At 41.7% G+C, this 16401-nt stretch overlaps 1 protein-coding gene across 1 annotated transcript; it reads right to left on the bottom strand.

The window, feature by feature from the left end:
- Positions 1-1844: 1844 nt before the first annotated feature.
- On the bottom strand, positions 1845-9711 carry LOC115398180 (uncharacterized). The gene is made up of 6 exons (XM_030104843.1): positions 9608-9711; positions 6104-6507; positions 5333-5486; positions 3656-3775; positions 3289-3379; positions 1845-2700 (listed from the first exon to the last, which is right to left on the bottom strand). Exons 1-6 carry the CDS (start codon positions 9654-9656, stop codon positions 2505-2507), a joined length of 1014 nt encoding a protein of 337 aa, XP_029960703.1. The 5' UTR covers positions 9657-9711; the 3' UTR covers positions 1845-2504.
- Positions 9712-16401: the final 6690 nt, after the last annotated feature.

Below are 16401 nucleotides of genomic sequence, written 5' to 3'. Positions count from 1 at the left end.
TATCATGAAGCTGGAGGTCAGCGATTCCCCACTTCCAGCGTTGTTTAATTTGGAAAGCAAACAATTATTTTAGAATCCAGGGTGTCAACCTCCCTTTTCCAAATCAAGAGAGAAAACAATGTGTGTTTTTCCTCGTCTGACATGCGGAGGTGGTTTGGAAGGGTGTGGGACACAATGTCACTTTCAGATTGCTCTATGCAACTATGTAAACTGTGAGCCCTGTCATTAGTATAAACACAACCAGCAGGAGAGATGTGGGGTGAGCTGGGGAGACGGTGTTACTTTATCAAGAAAAAAAACAAAACAATAAAATTGTTTAGTAAGAGGGCGTATAAAACAGAAAAACTGGTTCCAAGTACACTTTTGACAAAGCAAAAGTCTCATGCTGTTCAGTTTTTTTTTTTTTTCCCTTCCAGCAGTGATGTGACCAAACAGGGCTCTGCTCATTACTGTTGAGATTAAAATTACCCTGCCCACAAACACCCAGGCCTCTCCCACCAAATAACTGTAAAAACAACAAAAAACAAGGCTTTGGTTTTCTCTTGTAAACCGACTCCTGTGGAGAAGTTTCCGTGCCACGAGGGAAAACCTATATTTTCTGTAACACCAACAGCCATCATCTGCTCAGTGTGAATGCATGCAGTTCACCTCTCCTAATTATGACAAGTTATTTGATGCGGTTATGATAAATTATGCTTTTGTCAGTGATATTTCCATATCCTGTTTATTAGAAGCATTAACAAGTCATGAGAAATAGAAGTACTGGAGGCCTGCCATGTCCAGGCTGCACCGCGCCCTGAGCCTGGTGCTGGCTGGGATTGGTTGCAGCCCCTCAAGATATTAACCTGGATAAAGCAGGAATAAAAGATGGGTGGACTGACAAGTATTGCTGGAAATACAATAGTTGCATAACTTTCTTCCTTTTCAACCGGACTTTTGAGCGTTTGGATCGATTGTAACCTTTGCTTTACAGAGCATGGGAATTAATTTAAGTAATTTCAACATTCTTATTGACACAGCTACATTAATGCCATAATCACTCATCTTTTCACTTATTTTACTTATTTGTTTAAAAAACGAAAAAAATAATTTTTCAAAGAGGCACAAACATTCTTATTTGGGAAGAAATTTTTACAGAACAATGCCTTTAGTTAAAACCTTGACTGCATGAAGAATAAGTGCAATCGGGCACCTGAAGAGGAGGCTGTATCATGCTTTAAGCAATTCATAAATGAGAGATTAGTTACCATTTTTGACCAGTTAGTTAAGGTATTAACAGGTGAACTGTTAGACGACTTGCCTCAAAGTGATGCATTTTATATGATTGTCCTATCTCCATTCAATAGGTTGATTTTCTTTAGTTTTGTTTTATGCATTTTTTTCCCTTAGTTTTGCAGTGTATGTCTGGCCGGCCTGTGGGGATTAGTGGGCAGGAGAGTGGTGCAGTGGAAATCACCTTTGCCTCATAAGCAGAACGTTCAGTCCGGGTTGCAACTTGTCCTTTTGCGTGAACGTGACATCTAGATTTACTGTCAGTGTGTGACTGTCTGAGTCTCTCTATTCACCTAGTAATTGACTAGTGGCCGGTTTGAAGTGCACACTACCTTTGTTTACAAGTGAGCTGGAAATCAGGCATATGAAAAGGCTGCTGTTACTTTGTATGCAGTCATGTATTCATTCATGTATGACTTAAACACGTTTCTTCAGGTTACCCAACGAAACTGGTTGGTTTGGGCTAAATCTTTTTAATTTAGAGGTTTAAAAAGGAAAAAAAAACTGTTGATGTATGAGCAATCTCAGTTTCAGGTAGATAAATAAATCGAATTGAAAGACAGAAACACGTGTCAGATTTAAATTGAACTTTATTAGCTTATTTACAGTTGCATCAGGATTATTTAAGTAAAAAAGAATAACAGTCCCACCAAGACTCGACATAAACACACAGAAAAAATTGAAAATACACAACAAAAGCAACCTTTAATCTAGCACTGGATTTTCAAACTATATCAGAAAATATCATTGTTACCTAAATGTCTGGAAAGTGCTTGGAGTGAAGATCACAACTACCAAATAGGCTTCATCTATTTTTAAAATCATTAACCTGCCATCAAAACCTCTCGACAGTTTGTCAGCGACTGTTTACAAAGTACCAATATCAAAAGCCCACGATAAATTCTATTAATCCAACAGTAAGTCAGTATCAAAACCAAATGAATAGTTAAAAAGAACAAACATACGAATGAACAAACATATAAGCTAAGTTCTAATTAGCGTCCAGTGATGAAACTTTATAAAACACGAGTGAACATTAGTTATACCAATAACTTTCTTTTCTTAAAGTCTCCTGTGATGCACATTCAGAGAACAACACCCATTCTCTTCAACAGAAAAACTACAAATCTGCAAGAAGACACTCATTAAATCTGTAATCTATGTTTTTATTTAACTTTAACCCAAAAATATCAGACACATCGCTGCTTGCTGCAAAAACAGTATAAAAGCTTTCAGGCCTCATATAAAGGAGTAACGGAGCCGTCCTTCCACTCTATCAGGATTTCTCCCTGTTGTACGGCGGGTGAGGAATATGGCAGGCGCATGGCATGTTCAGTTAGCGGGGCTGTGTCGCTGCGGCCCGGCGATCCCTGGATCACCTCAGGCCTTGGAGTGTAAGACTTCAAAACACAGACGACCTTCTTCCTGCTGGTATAAGAAGAAAAAAAAAATAGTGTGATTTAAGGTACATGACAAAAAATAGAGGATTTCAGTCTGAAAGAGAATCAGTAAAATGTGTTTTTAATTCATGGATGCAGCTTCCAATAGAGAACTAACTGGCCTTCAGTTTCCATATGTCTCTCAGTAACGTGTATATTATGAAACACCCAAATCATTTGCAATAAGGATTTATTAGAGTTCAGCAGATCAAAAGTCTGAATGTTGTGATATAAACACAGACTGGACACACCTTTGTGAAATGAGGGCAGATTTTCTTTCATTTTCTCCCTTGAAATATCGTCTCAAACATCTTTGTAGCCATTTGTGTGTGAATGGATTCTTTACAGTCTGCCCCCTTTCACAAGGGTCGCCACGGCCAGCCATTCAAACCCAGGCTCCTCTCATTTAAGGTCAAGAAAGATTTATTAAACCTGTCATAGATCAAGCCTCAAATCCCTGTGATCAGTTTGTTTGACGAAATCAGACTTCAGAAGAAAAACATACTTAAAAGGCGAAAAAAAAAAAAAAAAAAAGAACACTGTGAAACAAACAGTGTGTGTGTGTTCAAATACTCACTGATTAAAGTAAAGGCTGACAATCAGAATGGCAATCCCCACAATCAGAGCCAGCGAGCTCAGGACCAGCATGGTTATCTTCCAGCCCATTCCTGTACACATTTACACAACACACAGCCATCATTCATTTTACACTTCACACAGCTTATATTCACAAAGCAATCATTCTTCACCAAGTGTTTACTTAGTCTTCGCCACTGCAAACTCCTCAACAACACAACTCCATCGAGCTTTCTTGTGCATCTAGCTCCACCTAGTGGTGACAAGGCGGCGACTTTCATGCTTTGGGGTAAATTGATGATGCCTCCATAATTGTCTTCATCCAATATTGCGAGATTAAACGTTGAGAGACAATCTGAAGAACTTACCATACACCATATTGTAAAACATCACAGATGGATCTGTAGGGGACTTTGTACTCAAGGACGAAGTGGTCAAATCTGTTATGGAGTGAGATTCTGTAACGTTGGTACTCATTGTAACCTCAGCTGGAAACAAGAAAAAGAAGAAGAGATTTCATTACATATTTAAAAAAAAACCATGGCTGAAACTTACAGGATTCAGTTTGACCTTATATCCCGTGCAAATCTATAAAGGGGCTTTGCACAGCAAATAGGAAATGAGCTAAAGAATACGACCAATGCAAAGACACAACATGAATTAGTCTGCAAAAACATGATTAACTACACAGAGATGGCGAGGCTGGCTTTCCCTCCTCTAGAATCAGGAAATGTCCGACCAGAGTGCATTTAAATGAATTTGAAGCAAGTTATAATCTAATAAACAGGCCGCAGCACGATACATCATACTGGCAATTCAGTGTTTTCTGTGGAAACAACAGCTTTTATGTTCAATTTTGATTGTATGAAACATATTCTATATCATAAATCAAAAATAATCCATACAATAATTCACTTCTGTGACCAAACACTTAACTTTTGAGGATGTCCATGCAATTAGTATAATTTTACTTCCATCCATCTGCCTCATTGTAACCAATTCAGGACGGTGGGGAGCTGGCATATGATAAAATGTTCTGAAAGCTTCAGTGAGGGTTTGAAAAAAAAACAAAAAAACAACAACAACACTCAAATTCAGTATTTACACTGTTGTCCATTAAAGGGCAACTCCATTTTTTTGACACCTGGATCTTATTTATAGTGTGTGCATGCTCATATACTCACTCAGACAAACATCGTGCAGCTCGGAGTCCTTCAGAAGTTATTTAGATCCAACACACTTAGCGGGGGACACGGCAAGGGAGCTTCAGCGCGGGACATAATCTCTGCAAAATCGCTCATTTCGGCTATATTTTTTCATCCATCGCCAGTGTTATCATAAAGTCAGCTCGTCTACCGTCTTCAGGTGGGTCAGCTGATCTGGATCCGGAGCCTCAACGCGGCGGCTGCGCACGCGCACCGCGGCCCGCGCGTAGTGCGCCTCCGCCAGCTTCGGGACCTCCGGAGCCTCAGTGGAGCAGCTTTACCCAATCGGCCCCAACTCGGCCCCTGGAAGTGAGACGCCCGGGCGCCGTGACAGCCGAGGCCGAGCCAAAGTGCCTCTCTGCTGGGGAGAGGAGCTCCGCAACGTTCCCATCCGAGCTAATTGTGGCTAAGTTAGCGAAAACTGTCAGCTGTCTTGAAAATGGTGGATGAGCTGACTTTATGATAACACTGGCGAATGAATGATGAAAAAATGATGAAAAAATGTAGCCAAAATGAGCGATTTTGCAGAGATTATGTCCTGCGCTGAAGCTCCCTTGCCGTGGCCCCCGGTAAGTGCGTTGGATCTAAATAACTTCTGAAGGACTCCAAGCTGCACGATGTTTGTCTGAGTGAGTATATGAGCATGCACACACCGATAAATAAGATTCAGGTGTCAAAAAACCAGAGTTTCCCTTTAAATCTGTGATTAAGGTAGTTTGAAATGACAAAAATATAAATAAACAGATCCCTCCTTGACAAGAGGCATGCTGTCTTGAGGAGAGTCACAAACTGTATGACATTTTATAAACTGCTGCAAATTAAAGACTTTTAGCTCGTTACCTGCTTCAACCTCTCTGTGCACGTCAGGGATGTAGCCTGGGGAAGTCTGGGGGTTCAGTGTCTCCACTGGATGATGGTGAGATTGTTTACGAATGTGTTTGTCGTCTTTCCCATTGCACAATGTTTTATGATCCAGGTTCTGCCATCTGCTGCCCTGTCAGTCGACAAAATGCACTTTTTATTCAGCAAGTTCTCTATCGTTTTCATTTCTTGTCTAGTTTTTATAATCATCAAAGCAAATCTGATTAATGTAGAGTTTACACCTTCATGTGAAAACCCACATTGAAAAAACATAACTTTGAACTGTGGTGCGGCTCATTTTGCTGTCATTACAGTGTATTTGAAGTAAAACTGAAACATGTAGACCAATCTCCTGCTGCACAGTTGTTGTGAAGTATATTCTAAGATTTTCACAATAATGCGCGGTGGGCTAAATGCATTATCATGCTGGACTGTTCAAAAATGTATCAAAAGGATTTCATCAGTTGGGATACAGACACTCTTCTACAAGTATGTGCTGTTTTTTCCACTTTAAACTCAATAATGATTCGGATTTCACATTTTGCATGATGTTATGATGATGGGAAGCAACAACTTTACACAATTCAGACAGCAATCCCCCAGTTTAGATTTACACAAACATGATCAGATGTAATGTAACAAATAAAGGAGAGCATGTATAAAATTATTCAAATAAGAAAAAAACTCAACAAAAAAGGTTCATAGTGGTTAAGGTGTGTGTGTGAGTGAGATTAAGAAGGCATTTCCTACCTGTTTGTGTTCCCTGGAAAGGAAGACCAGAGTGGACTCTTGTGCAGCGTTAAGATGCAGACCTCTGGATATCAGAGTGAGGTGTCCCTTCTTGGAGCAGGTCCACGCCTGGCTGCTTGCCTCTCTGCTAAAAGCCTGCGCTGCCGCCTCTTCACCAGCTTGGTTATATCTTGACTTAACGACGCAGGCCTGCAGGTAAACCCCTTCGTACTGCTCCCTCGGGGCGGTCAGACACTCTCCGGTGTGCTGACTGCTCAGGGCCTGGCCGTCCTCCAGCCAACTCCATTCCTGCAGGTACGAGTCGGGGTTGCATTCTGCCAGTGACACTCGACCTCCGTAAGACCCCTCATTCACCTGAAGACATTTATTCAGGAGCTTATTTCGAATTTTAAATCCACATGCATCTGTAAAGCCAAAATTCAAAAAGACAGTATGTCAGCTTTATGGATGACCACATTTTTGTAGAAACTGAGTCCTTGACGGAAGAAAGACTTCAGCTGCGTAAGTCTAATCTTAATCTGCCCACATATTTATCTAATGCAGCTTTTTAAAAGGTAACATAAGTAATGTTATGTGAGTTGCGAAAAATACAGACAAAGGTTCAAGGGCTGCCATCCACATATTGTTTTGAGAGAAAAATCTGGCACAATTGGCACGGTTCAACTACTGGAACCTTTTACAACAGGAGACTTGTGAAGACATGGTGATCTGTTGATCACGTACTAAAACAGGACACAGGGTTTAAAAAATAAGAAACAATTAGAGGGCGGTGTTGAAAGAAAGACTGAAGCAGCACAGGAGTGAACAAACTCCTGCCCCGACTTGTTTCCATTGCTGGCAAAAAAACTAAATGAACTTGCATTTTTCAAATACAGCACTTCTCAGGTGGTGATAACATCCCTCATTTGTCCATGCATGCTTAAGAGCAACTGGTGCGTTTTTCTCTGCCAAATACTTGAGATGATTGTGTTGTATTTGATGTTATATAAATATAATTGAACTGAATTAAATTTGTATGTGGGGTTTAAATGATATGCAATTTACAGTGATCTGCACAATAATGGTATGCACACTGACATTCCTGCTTTTAATCTGGCATTAAAACCCTTGCTGCAACACACAAACCGATGTAATGAACCAGGTGGGCTGCAGCCCAAAGACAAAACATGAAGGACCTTGGCTGATAAACACTGAACAAAAGATGCAGGAGCCAGCAGCAAGACGTTACAACAACAACCTCCCTGCAACTGAGTGGTTAAAAGATCACTGGCCACATGGCACTGAGGTAACATGGTGTTCTTCGAGTGTTGGAGCAGGAAGACCAAATATGACTAACCTTGGGTGAGGAACATGCACCGGAGAACATGTCAACACTGAACCAAAATGATAAGACTTGGCGACTGTGGTTCATCTTAAGAGGCTGTTGTCAGTTACACTTAAAGCCAAGGATGTCTTCATCTATTACTAATTCAACTTTTGATTGGTGGTAAAGTATTTAGCCAGACAACAGGTACCTAAATTATCCTTAATAAAGATGTAGGAGGGATGAGTGATGATAAACTCTTTATGATGCAGTCTATAACACATGTTCCAAAAAATATTCCAACAGCAACTCAGAGAAATACCCTGAAACAAGAAATGAGAAAATCAGTGGTCGGTCTAATCTCACTGAGGTGAAATAGTTAACAGACTTTCGCACTACTAGTCTTGTGTTAGTGCAGTGTCTGTGAATGTTTGATGAACACCTTCCACTGCATGTTATCTCTCTGCTCTCTGAGACAAAACATGAGTCCCAGCTGAAAAACACTGCAATTCTTTTGTCAAATATTTGCTCTGGCTTCCTGTCACCCAGATAATTGAATTAAAAAAGCTACTACAGTTCTATAAACTCCTGAATGGTGTGACTCAGTCAACTACACATTTCTAACCTTCTTGTACGAACTATCTTTACCTCTAAGGGCCTTTGGAGTAAGCTTGTTTTCTCTTCACGGAGTTGGAACCAAATCTGCAGTGACTGCTTTCAGTTTTTATGCACCAAATATTTGGAACAAGCAACAAGAAACCCGCAGGACGTCTCCCAACTCTTTTCAAACAAGGCGGGAGACCTTTTTTGTTTGCCACAGCTTCTCAGGAGAGAAATAACTCATTTTAAGCTGCAGTATATTAACTCTTTTATTGACTTTAAAGTCTCTTGGTATGTTTCAATATTTTGTGTTTTTAATAATGAATTTGTGTTTTTTTAATCCTTCATTGTGTTTATTCTCATTTCTAGCTATGTTTCAGTGTTTGTTGATCTTCATAGGTGTTGATATGAACACATTGAATTAGATTTGCTGGTGAAATATGCTATGCCTGTAAAATTGTCTTGAAGATAATTTCTAAATGTTCATAGTGATCAGAGGTATTGACAATTACATTGCTCAGATAGTACCTAATTACAAGTGACAGTATTGTAGTTAAAAAAATTAGTTAAAGTACCTTTAGTCTCCAAACGACTCAGCAGACATTTTCATTAGCTGGCCTTCAATTCAACTTACCTGTACAAACATCTACAAGTCACACAATTATTGTTTATATTTAAAGCACATTGGTAAAATCTGCTCCTGCAATAATTACACATATAAAGCTATAAGTCAAATATCTCTCTTATAAGAATGTTTGGCTGCAAAAAGCCAGATGAAAACATTTAGAAATTAAATCAGAAGCATCTAAAATTTTTAAATTAGAGGTAAATGAAGAATTAGGACAAATACTTGGATGTTAACACAAGAATTGTAAAATTCCTCAAAGCAATTCTTCCACTGAATGATAAATATCTGGTAAAAATACACAAACAACCATGAGAAACTGTGGTAAGGAAACAAAAGGGTTCAGTGGTGAAAGATTGTAGAAGACAATGGAAAAGGTAACAGACAAGTTCATACCCCAAGAGTCACAACTGGTGGAAAAGAACTGAATACAAAACTTAAAAAGACATTACTTGATTATGAACACTTTAGAAATCTTCCTTTAATGCTAGTGGAACATAAAGACATATCATAAGTTGCAGTGGTTGTTTGGATTTAGGTTTATATATAATTTTTTGCCAATAATTTATTTTCAAATAAATACTTTAGTGTAAAAAAACAAACGATAAAAGCTGATGACTAGATTAGATGTTGCAAAAGAAGTCCTAAACATTTCACGGTTAGACCACTAAGAGTATTTGTTTTTCGTTACTTCCACATATTGCAGATTACACACCTGAAGCAATGAGCCCAGCAAAGAATTGACGAAGTGTTTTTTTAAATTAGCTAAATGAGAAGTAAATGCATTATTCAGGAAGCTGGAGTAATGTTTGTTTAGAAGGTGGTTTCAAATAATCCACGTATACGCCTATCCCGACAGAGAAACTTTATGAGTACTTTGAAGTCACCGCGCTGGATACATTGTTTCACTTCCGTTTTTCCGGACATTAAACCACAAGGATAATAAACAACACGACTTGTCAACAACAACCTTTACCTCTGACGGTGAGGACGAGCAGGCACAAGCACGTGAGCCCCTTCTCCATCTCGATGCCAGCCTCGGGTACTTTGAGCTCTTGGGAACTTTTATAGGATGCAGACGGAGCTCCGTGACGTCATGAACTGGAGCTCATTCCATTCGCCATCGCCATATTCCCCGCCCACTTTAGGGTGCAGCAGCCAATCACAGGCGTAGGCAGCCAAAGCACATACAATCCCACCTCAGGGCACGGAAACAAGTTGTGTTCCTGTCTGTTTAGAGACAACAGCATGTGGGAGGCACCAACACTCCATGCAGCTTCTGTTTGACCATCCATCACAGAGACACATGAACTGAGAGACGGGAATTCCTTCTTTTAGGAGGAAACAAAACCAAACACTTTTCCGTACTTTTGCAACTGAAACAGTGCTTTTGTCAAGACAGCTTCTCAGCATCACAAAGTACCACCAATCCACCCCAGAGCAAACACAGACACTCATAACTTTTTACAAATCTTGGAGATTCAGACACAGATCTTCTGTGGCTGCAGTCTGATTTAGATCTGTCTATCTTTTCTTGTAAACCCGGACATAATTCATTATGTGAAGATCAGGGCTCATTTCGCACCACTTCCACGGCCCCATGTGGTATTGGGGAGTGTCTGGATGGAGTGATTAAAAAGGTATTTATCAGAAAGGGTAAAATATGTCAAAATGGGAATTTATTCATCAGAAAAACTTTTTCAGGGGGCCAGTTTGGATCAATACTGCTCAACATTTACATAAATGACGTATTCAATGTTTCTCATTCAATAAAGCTTGTACTTTTGGCAGATGATAATCACATTTTCTTTGGTAGTATGATGAACTTGTAACCATGATAAACCAGTAATTAAATAAACTGAAAAAGTGAATATACAGCAATAAACTATCATTAAATATAAAAAAATCTAAGGCAATAATGTTTGGAAATCAACACAGAACCACAGATAACAATAAACAGAGTCCAAAATTTAATATTTTTAGGAGAATAAATTTCTAGGAATCAAAAGTCATGGTAAATTCTCATGGAAAGCCCATGTCAGACACACAAAAACAAAAATCTCTGAAAGTCTATCAATTATCAATAAAGCAAGAAAATACCTTGATGAAAATGGAGTATATACACTATACTGTTCCCTGGTACTCCCATACTTCACATATTATGTTGAAGTGTGGGGCAACAGTTACCAATGTACAATCAATCCTTAAAGGTGCTGTAGGCAGGATTTTGCTAGTCAGTGCTAATTTTTTTCTGTGTTTTGTTTGGATTAAATGTTAGAGTATCCATTGATAATCCTTTAGGAGTGTAGCATAATTGCACCACTGTGAGGGTACAGCATTTCCATCTGTCTCTGTTCTGAGCTGAAAAGGAATCTTGACAGCTCCAGGTATCTTTGACCAATCAGAAGAGCCCATGAGGCTCTAACTGTGATTGGTCGAGGGGCGTTCGTATCACGTTCTTGTGGGAGGGGCTTAACTTGCGTAAGGGCATGATGTCAGAGAAAACAGGACAGGATTGGCTGTGCTGGGTTTCAAATCGCCATCTTAGATGGGTCAAATCGCCATCTTGCTTAGGTAAACCTAAACAAGATGGCGGAGATGCGGAATCCTGCCTACAGCACCTTTAAGTCATATTATAAAAATAAGCAGTGCGGATTATTCATAATGTAGAATTTCTAGAACACACTCACAATCTGTTCATTCAATTCAAACTGTTAAAACTGCAGGATCTTGTAAAATATCAGTGCAGTTCGTGTGTATTCATCTCACGAATTGCCAAAATATCAACCGATTTAAATTGCGATATAAACACATGGCCTGGTTCCAGTATAAGAACAGAGTACATTAATAGAGTAATATTGACATTTGAATGTTGTTCTCATTCAAGTACCTGTTGCTCTTTACCTTCCATTTGTCTTTCATACCATTGTTGGTATATTATTGTTATTATTGTCAAGTTATATTTGGGGGTTGCAATTAACTGTTGCCCATGTTAACACCACCATGAACATTACATCTTGTTTTATTCTTTTCATGCACACTTTGTTTGAACCACTTGTGAGGTGAACTGGGGTGGGATTCCAAGTTCTCTTCTTCCCCCTTCCTTTTGAGCACTCAGTTGATTCAGTTCTTCTTCTTCTTCTCTTCTTTAAACTGTATGAATTTTGTGAAGTACTCAAAATAAGTAAAAATTACAGAAAACTAAAACTACTCCTCAGGAGCTGTCACTCTTTGCACATGAAAAACAAAAGAAAAGCCTTGTTCAACTGTGTGAGCTCTACTCATTTTCACACTTTATACATGCTACCATCTTCTTTATTTCTCTACCTGTCTGCAGAAAAAACTACTATCTACTGTACGCTGCTCACACAGTCTTTGTTTACCACGATGGCATGCACAAAAGTGTTTACAGGCACTGTGCTACAACTCCTCGGACTACTAATTACTTTTAAAGAGCATAAATCTGTTATAAGGAGAAAAAAGTGCTGCCAGTTAAATAGGACAGTCCCAGTCGTTACTGTGAGGAATGGGACAGCTTTGGGGGCCAGCATGGTCACGTGGTGTTTTTCTCTGTCATGATGTATCCCAAGAATGTGACGAACACAAGCTTCCACAAAAAAAAAAAGAAAAACTGTTAAAGAAGTGCAGGCTGAAAAAACATAACCACTAGAAGTTTGTCACGATCGGTTAAAAAAAAACAAAACAAAACAAAAAAAACACTTAATACAGAGGTACAGAGGGCTCGAAGTTGCTGTTACTTGGAGCTCCTGCAGGATCAGATGTGCCCCACTTCCTCATTGAGCTGAGCACGGACAAGGTTCGATTGAACAATGAGGAGCGGAAACACCACCTCTGGATTGAAATCAAAGCTGACTCTCAAATACACCTGAGTAACAGAGATACGAGAAGAAAAAAGGCAATCAGAATCCACATACATTAAAAATTCCTAACTTTCATGAATCTAAATGAAAAGCCATTTCATTGCTTTATCTATTTACATCTGTCTATTCATTTTCTACACCCGTTCATGCAATTTAGGGGCTGGAGCCAATCATAGTTGACAGGGAGATAAACAAAAGGTACAACAAACCAAAGATGGTGTGCGTTCCAAAACAAATATAAATGTTTCAAAACAGGAATGTATTCATTATATGTCTCACTACATACCTTGAGGTAATGTTCAACTGCGATGATTTCACAGTTATAGAGAATGTAGACAAGATTAGGAATCTTCACTTCAAAGGGAACCGTCATCTCTGACCATGGTGTAATTCTGTCTCCAACCATTTTAAATATGACTTTATCACTGATCTTGGTGTGCTCTTTGGCACTGTACACAATCTTCTGGTGAAAACTGTGTATGAGCTTCACAGAAGAAGAAGAAGAGTTGCAGATTCTGGAAGAGGCAGACAATGTGTCACCTATTGGAGACAAAATATGATGCCCAGATGTGCAAATCAGTTACTGCATATTTTTAATAAATACAAAATACCTTTAAGGCCTGTACAGACTCTACGATTTTAAACATATTCTAAGTTCAAATCTTGGCACATTGTAAGACATGGACCAAAAAAATGTTCCCACAATGTTAAGTTTGCTCTGTGCAGACCATGGTACAGACTGCATGATGAAGTTGAAAGGTGATCACAGGTGGATGACTTCGACATGAAGAAGCGACGAAGTGAAACGTCAACTTAGCGCCGACATTCGCTCTCAAAACATGAATGGAGTGCTAGTTTACTCCTGCTGGGATGAATCCCACACAGCCCAGTGGACAGTACACAATTGGAGAGAGCCCGTTGAGACGTTGAGATGAAGCATCAGGGAGTGAAGTAAGTGTCAGCATCAATTAGAACTTTACGTTAACATTGCTTGCTAAGAGCATTTACTGACTGTAATTTTCCAACAAAACACACTACATCAGGGGTCTCCAACCCTGTTCCTGGAGAGCTCCTATATCCAACATGTTTTAGTTCTCTTCCTGCTTCAGCACACCTGAAGTAATAGTTACTGAACGTAACTACAGTTCTACGAGTGTGTGTGTGCCCACCTACGGGCTTCGCTATTGGTAACTCCTCTTGGTGACAGCCAGACACTGAAGCATATCAAAGCAGTTGCCGCGCCAATCCTGTACGTGCAGTGGTGCATCGCCACGCCCCTCACCGTGGCTATATAAGCCGGGTGATCCCCTCAATCTCCCTTCTTCGAATCAGCTAACAGGAGAGAGGCAGTCCAGCTGGGCTTGCAGGTAGGTAGGCACACACACACTCGTAGAACTGTAGTTACATTCAGTAACTATTATTTCTACTTCGTGTGATGCTCAGCCCACCTACGGTCTTCGCTATTGGCAACTACCAAAGGCAGGGGGCATAGGGATAAATGTACCCCCAGCTGGACAGGCTGGCAAGATTGGCGCGGGAATGAAGGAGCAAAGCAAGCCGTACGCCAGGCACCGCCCACAGAGCCCCTAAGACACCAACGTCAAGCATTCTCGTACCGACGCGCTGACTGCACACATGTCAGAAACAGTAGTGACATAACATCAAACACACACACGCCAGGTAAAGCCTCAACAGAGCCCACCCGGCGTACACCAGGGTCCACCACAGCAGCCTTTATTCCTCCAGGGAAACACAGCAGTCAGCGAGACCAAGTAGATCGTCTCGGTGACAGGACCCCTGTCCACGCTTAAGACCAACAGAGCCACTGAGTCCGTGCACATATCCATGAGATATGACCACACAAAGGTGGACGCCGAAGACCAGGAAGCAGCCTGACAGATGTCACCCACAGTGACTCCTCTGCACAGAGCCACAGATGTGGAAACTCCATGTGTGGAATGGGCCCGGATCACTACCAGCAGAGGACGGTTCCGTGCCCCGTTAGCCTCAGCAATGGCACGACAGGACCCCTGTCCACGCTTAAATGAATACTCCAAAGATTTTGGACCCACGGCCTATCCCGATCATTTACAGAGTTAGATAAGCTCATAAATACCTTTTTTGTGTTCTTTTGTCCAGTGGCTGGCTCCCAGCTGTTAGCATCTTAGTTAGCTTAGCTCAACTGCGGGAGGTGAAGAGGAGACAGAGCCAGACTGACGAAAGTGGACAAAATACTCCTTCCAGTGGTCCAGGGGATGGCGTATTAGCACACGAGTAAATCCGAATGGTTATAAAACATTTTTAGAGATGTGGTTTCTTTTCAAGCCGTTAAATAACGTTTTGATATAGACAGATCTGCACATGCGCAGTCCTCCGTGGAAGGATATACCAGAACACAGCAGTAGAAGCTACAGACTCAGTCGCTGTGCGCCGGTATATCCTTGTGGCGCACTATGCTTGTGCAGATCTGTGTATCAAAATGCTATTTTAACGGATTGAAAAGATAACATGTCTTTTAAAATGTTTTATAACCATTCAGATTTACTTCATGTGCTAATACGCCATCCCCTGGACCACTGGAAGGAGTATTTTGTCCACTTTCGTCAGTCCGGCTCTGTCTCCTCTTCACCTCCCGCAGTTGAGCAAAGCTAACTATGATGCTAACAGCTGGGATCCAGCCACTGGATGCACAGACTCAAAAAAGGTATTTATGAGCTTATCTCACTTTGTAAATGATAAGGATAGGGCGTGGGTCCAAAATCTTTGGACTATTCTTTTAAGACCGACAGAGCCACCAAGTACGAGCACATATCCATGGGATATGACCACACAAAGGTGGATGCGGAAGACCAGAAAGCAGCCTGAGAGATGTCACCCACAGTGACCCCTCTGCACAGAGCCACAGATGTGGAAACTCCACGTGTGGAGTGGGCCTGGATCACTGCCGGCGGAGGATGGTTCCGTGCCTCGAAAGCCGCAGCAATGACACCACCAACCCAGTGGGCATGGCGCTGGAATGACAGCGGGCACCACGCCCCCTGGCTCCAAACCCCACGAACAGCTGGTTCATAGTCCGGAAGCTAGCTGTGCGCGCCATGTAGTAACGCAAGGCCCTGACCGGACACAATAACCGCAGCCATGCCTCGTCCACTGACGTGCCCGGCAGAGCGACAAGTGCCCTGATCCGGATTACTTGTGACCGAAAGTCCGAGGTAATCACCTTGGGGTGAAAGGCCGGATTGAGCCAGAGATGCACCATGCCGCCATCCTGACTAAACGAGAAGCAGGAGGGATTGACCGAGAGGGCGCACAAATCACCAATCCTGTTGGCCGAGACCAAGGCCAAAAGGAGGGCAGCCTTGAAGGACAGAAAACGGACGTCTGTCTGTTCCAGAGGCTCAAACAGAGGTCCCCCAAGACCCTCCAACACAGTGTGGAGGTCCCAAAGGGGAACCACATGCCGAGGAAAGGCCTCAGCCTGCACGCACCCCGGAGGAAACGCTTCACCAGCGGATGGCTGCGCGCTAAAAGTGGCCGAAGCCCTCGTGACCCGTCGTGATAGCAGACGCAAACACCCCAAGGGTGGATGCAGACCGGCCACTATCCAACAGTCCCTGTAAAAACTCCAGAGCCCCGCCGATGGAGCAGGAGCCGGGGTCCAGACCTCTTTCCCAACACCATGTCATAAAGAGGCTCCACTGAGACCTATGGGCCTTAATAATGGAGGGGGCCCTGGCACTCTGGATGGTTGACACCACTGATGGGGGGAGATCTAGCCCGGGTAGTCTGACCCTCTCAGCATCCAGACTAGGAGTCTCCTGCCCAGGACAGGGTGGGACCGAAGAGTGCCCCCTGCCTGGATTAGAGTGTCTGGTGCGTAAGGGATTGG

Source organism: Salarias fasciatus, chromosome 12, assembly GCF_902148845.1.
Source record: "Salarias fasciatus chromosome 12, fSalaFa1.1, whole genome shotgun sequence".
NCBI classification, from domain to species: Eukaryota; Metazoa; Chordata; class Actinopteri; order Blenniiformes; family Blenniidae; genus Salarias; species Salarias fasciatus.
Note: the sequence above shows the minus strand (reverse complement) of the source record. Positions and strands in the feature narration are given on the sequence as shown.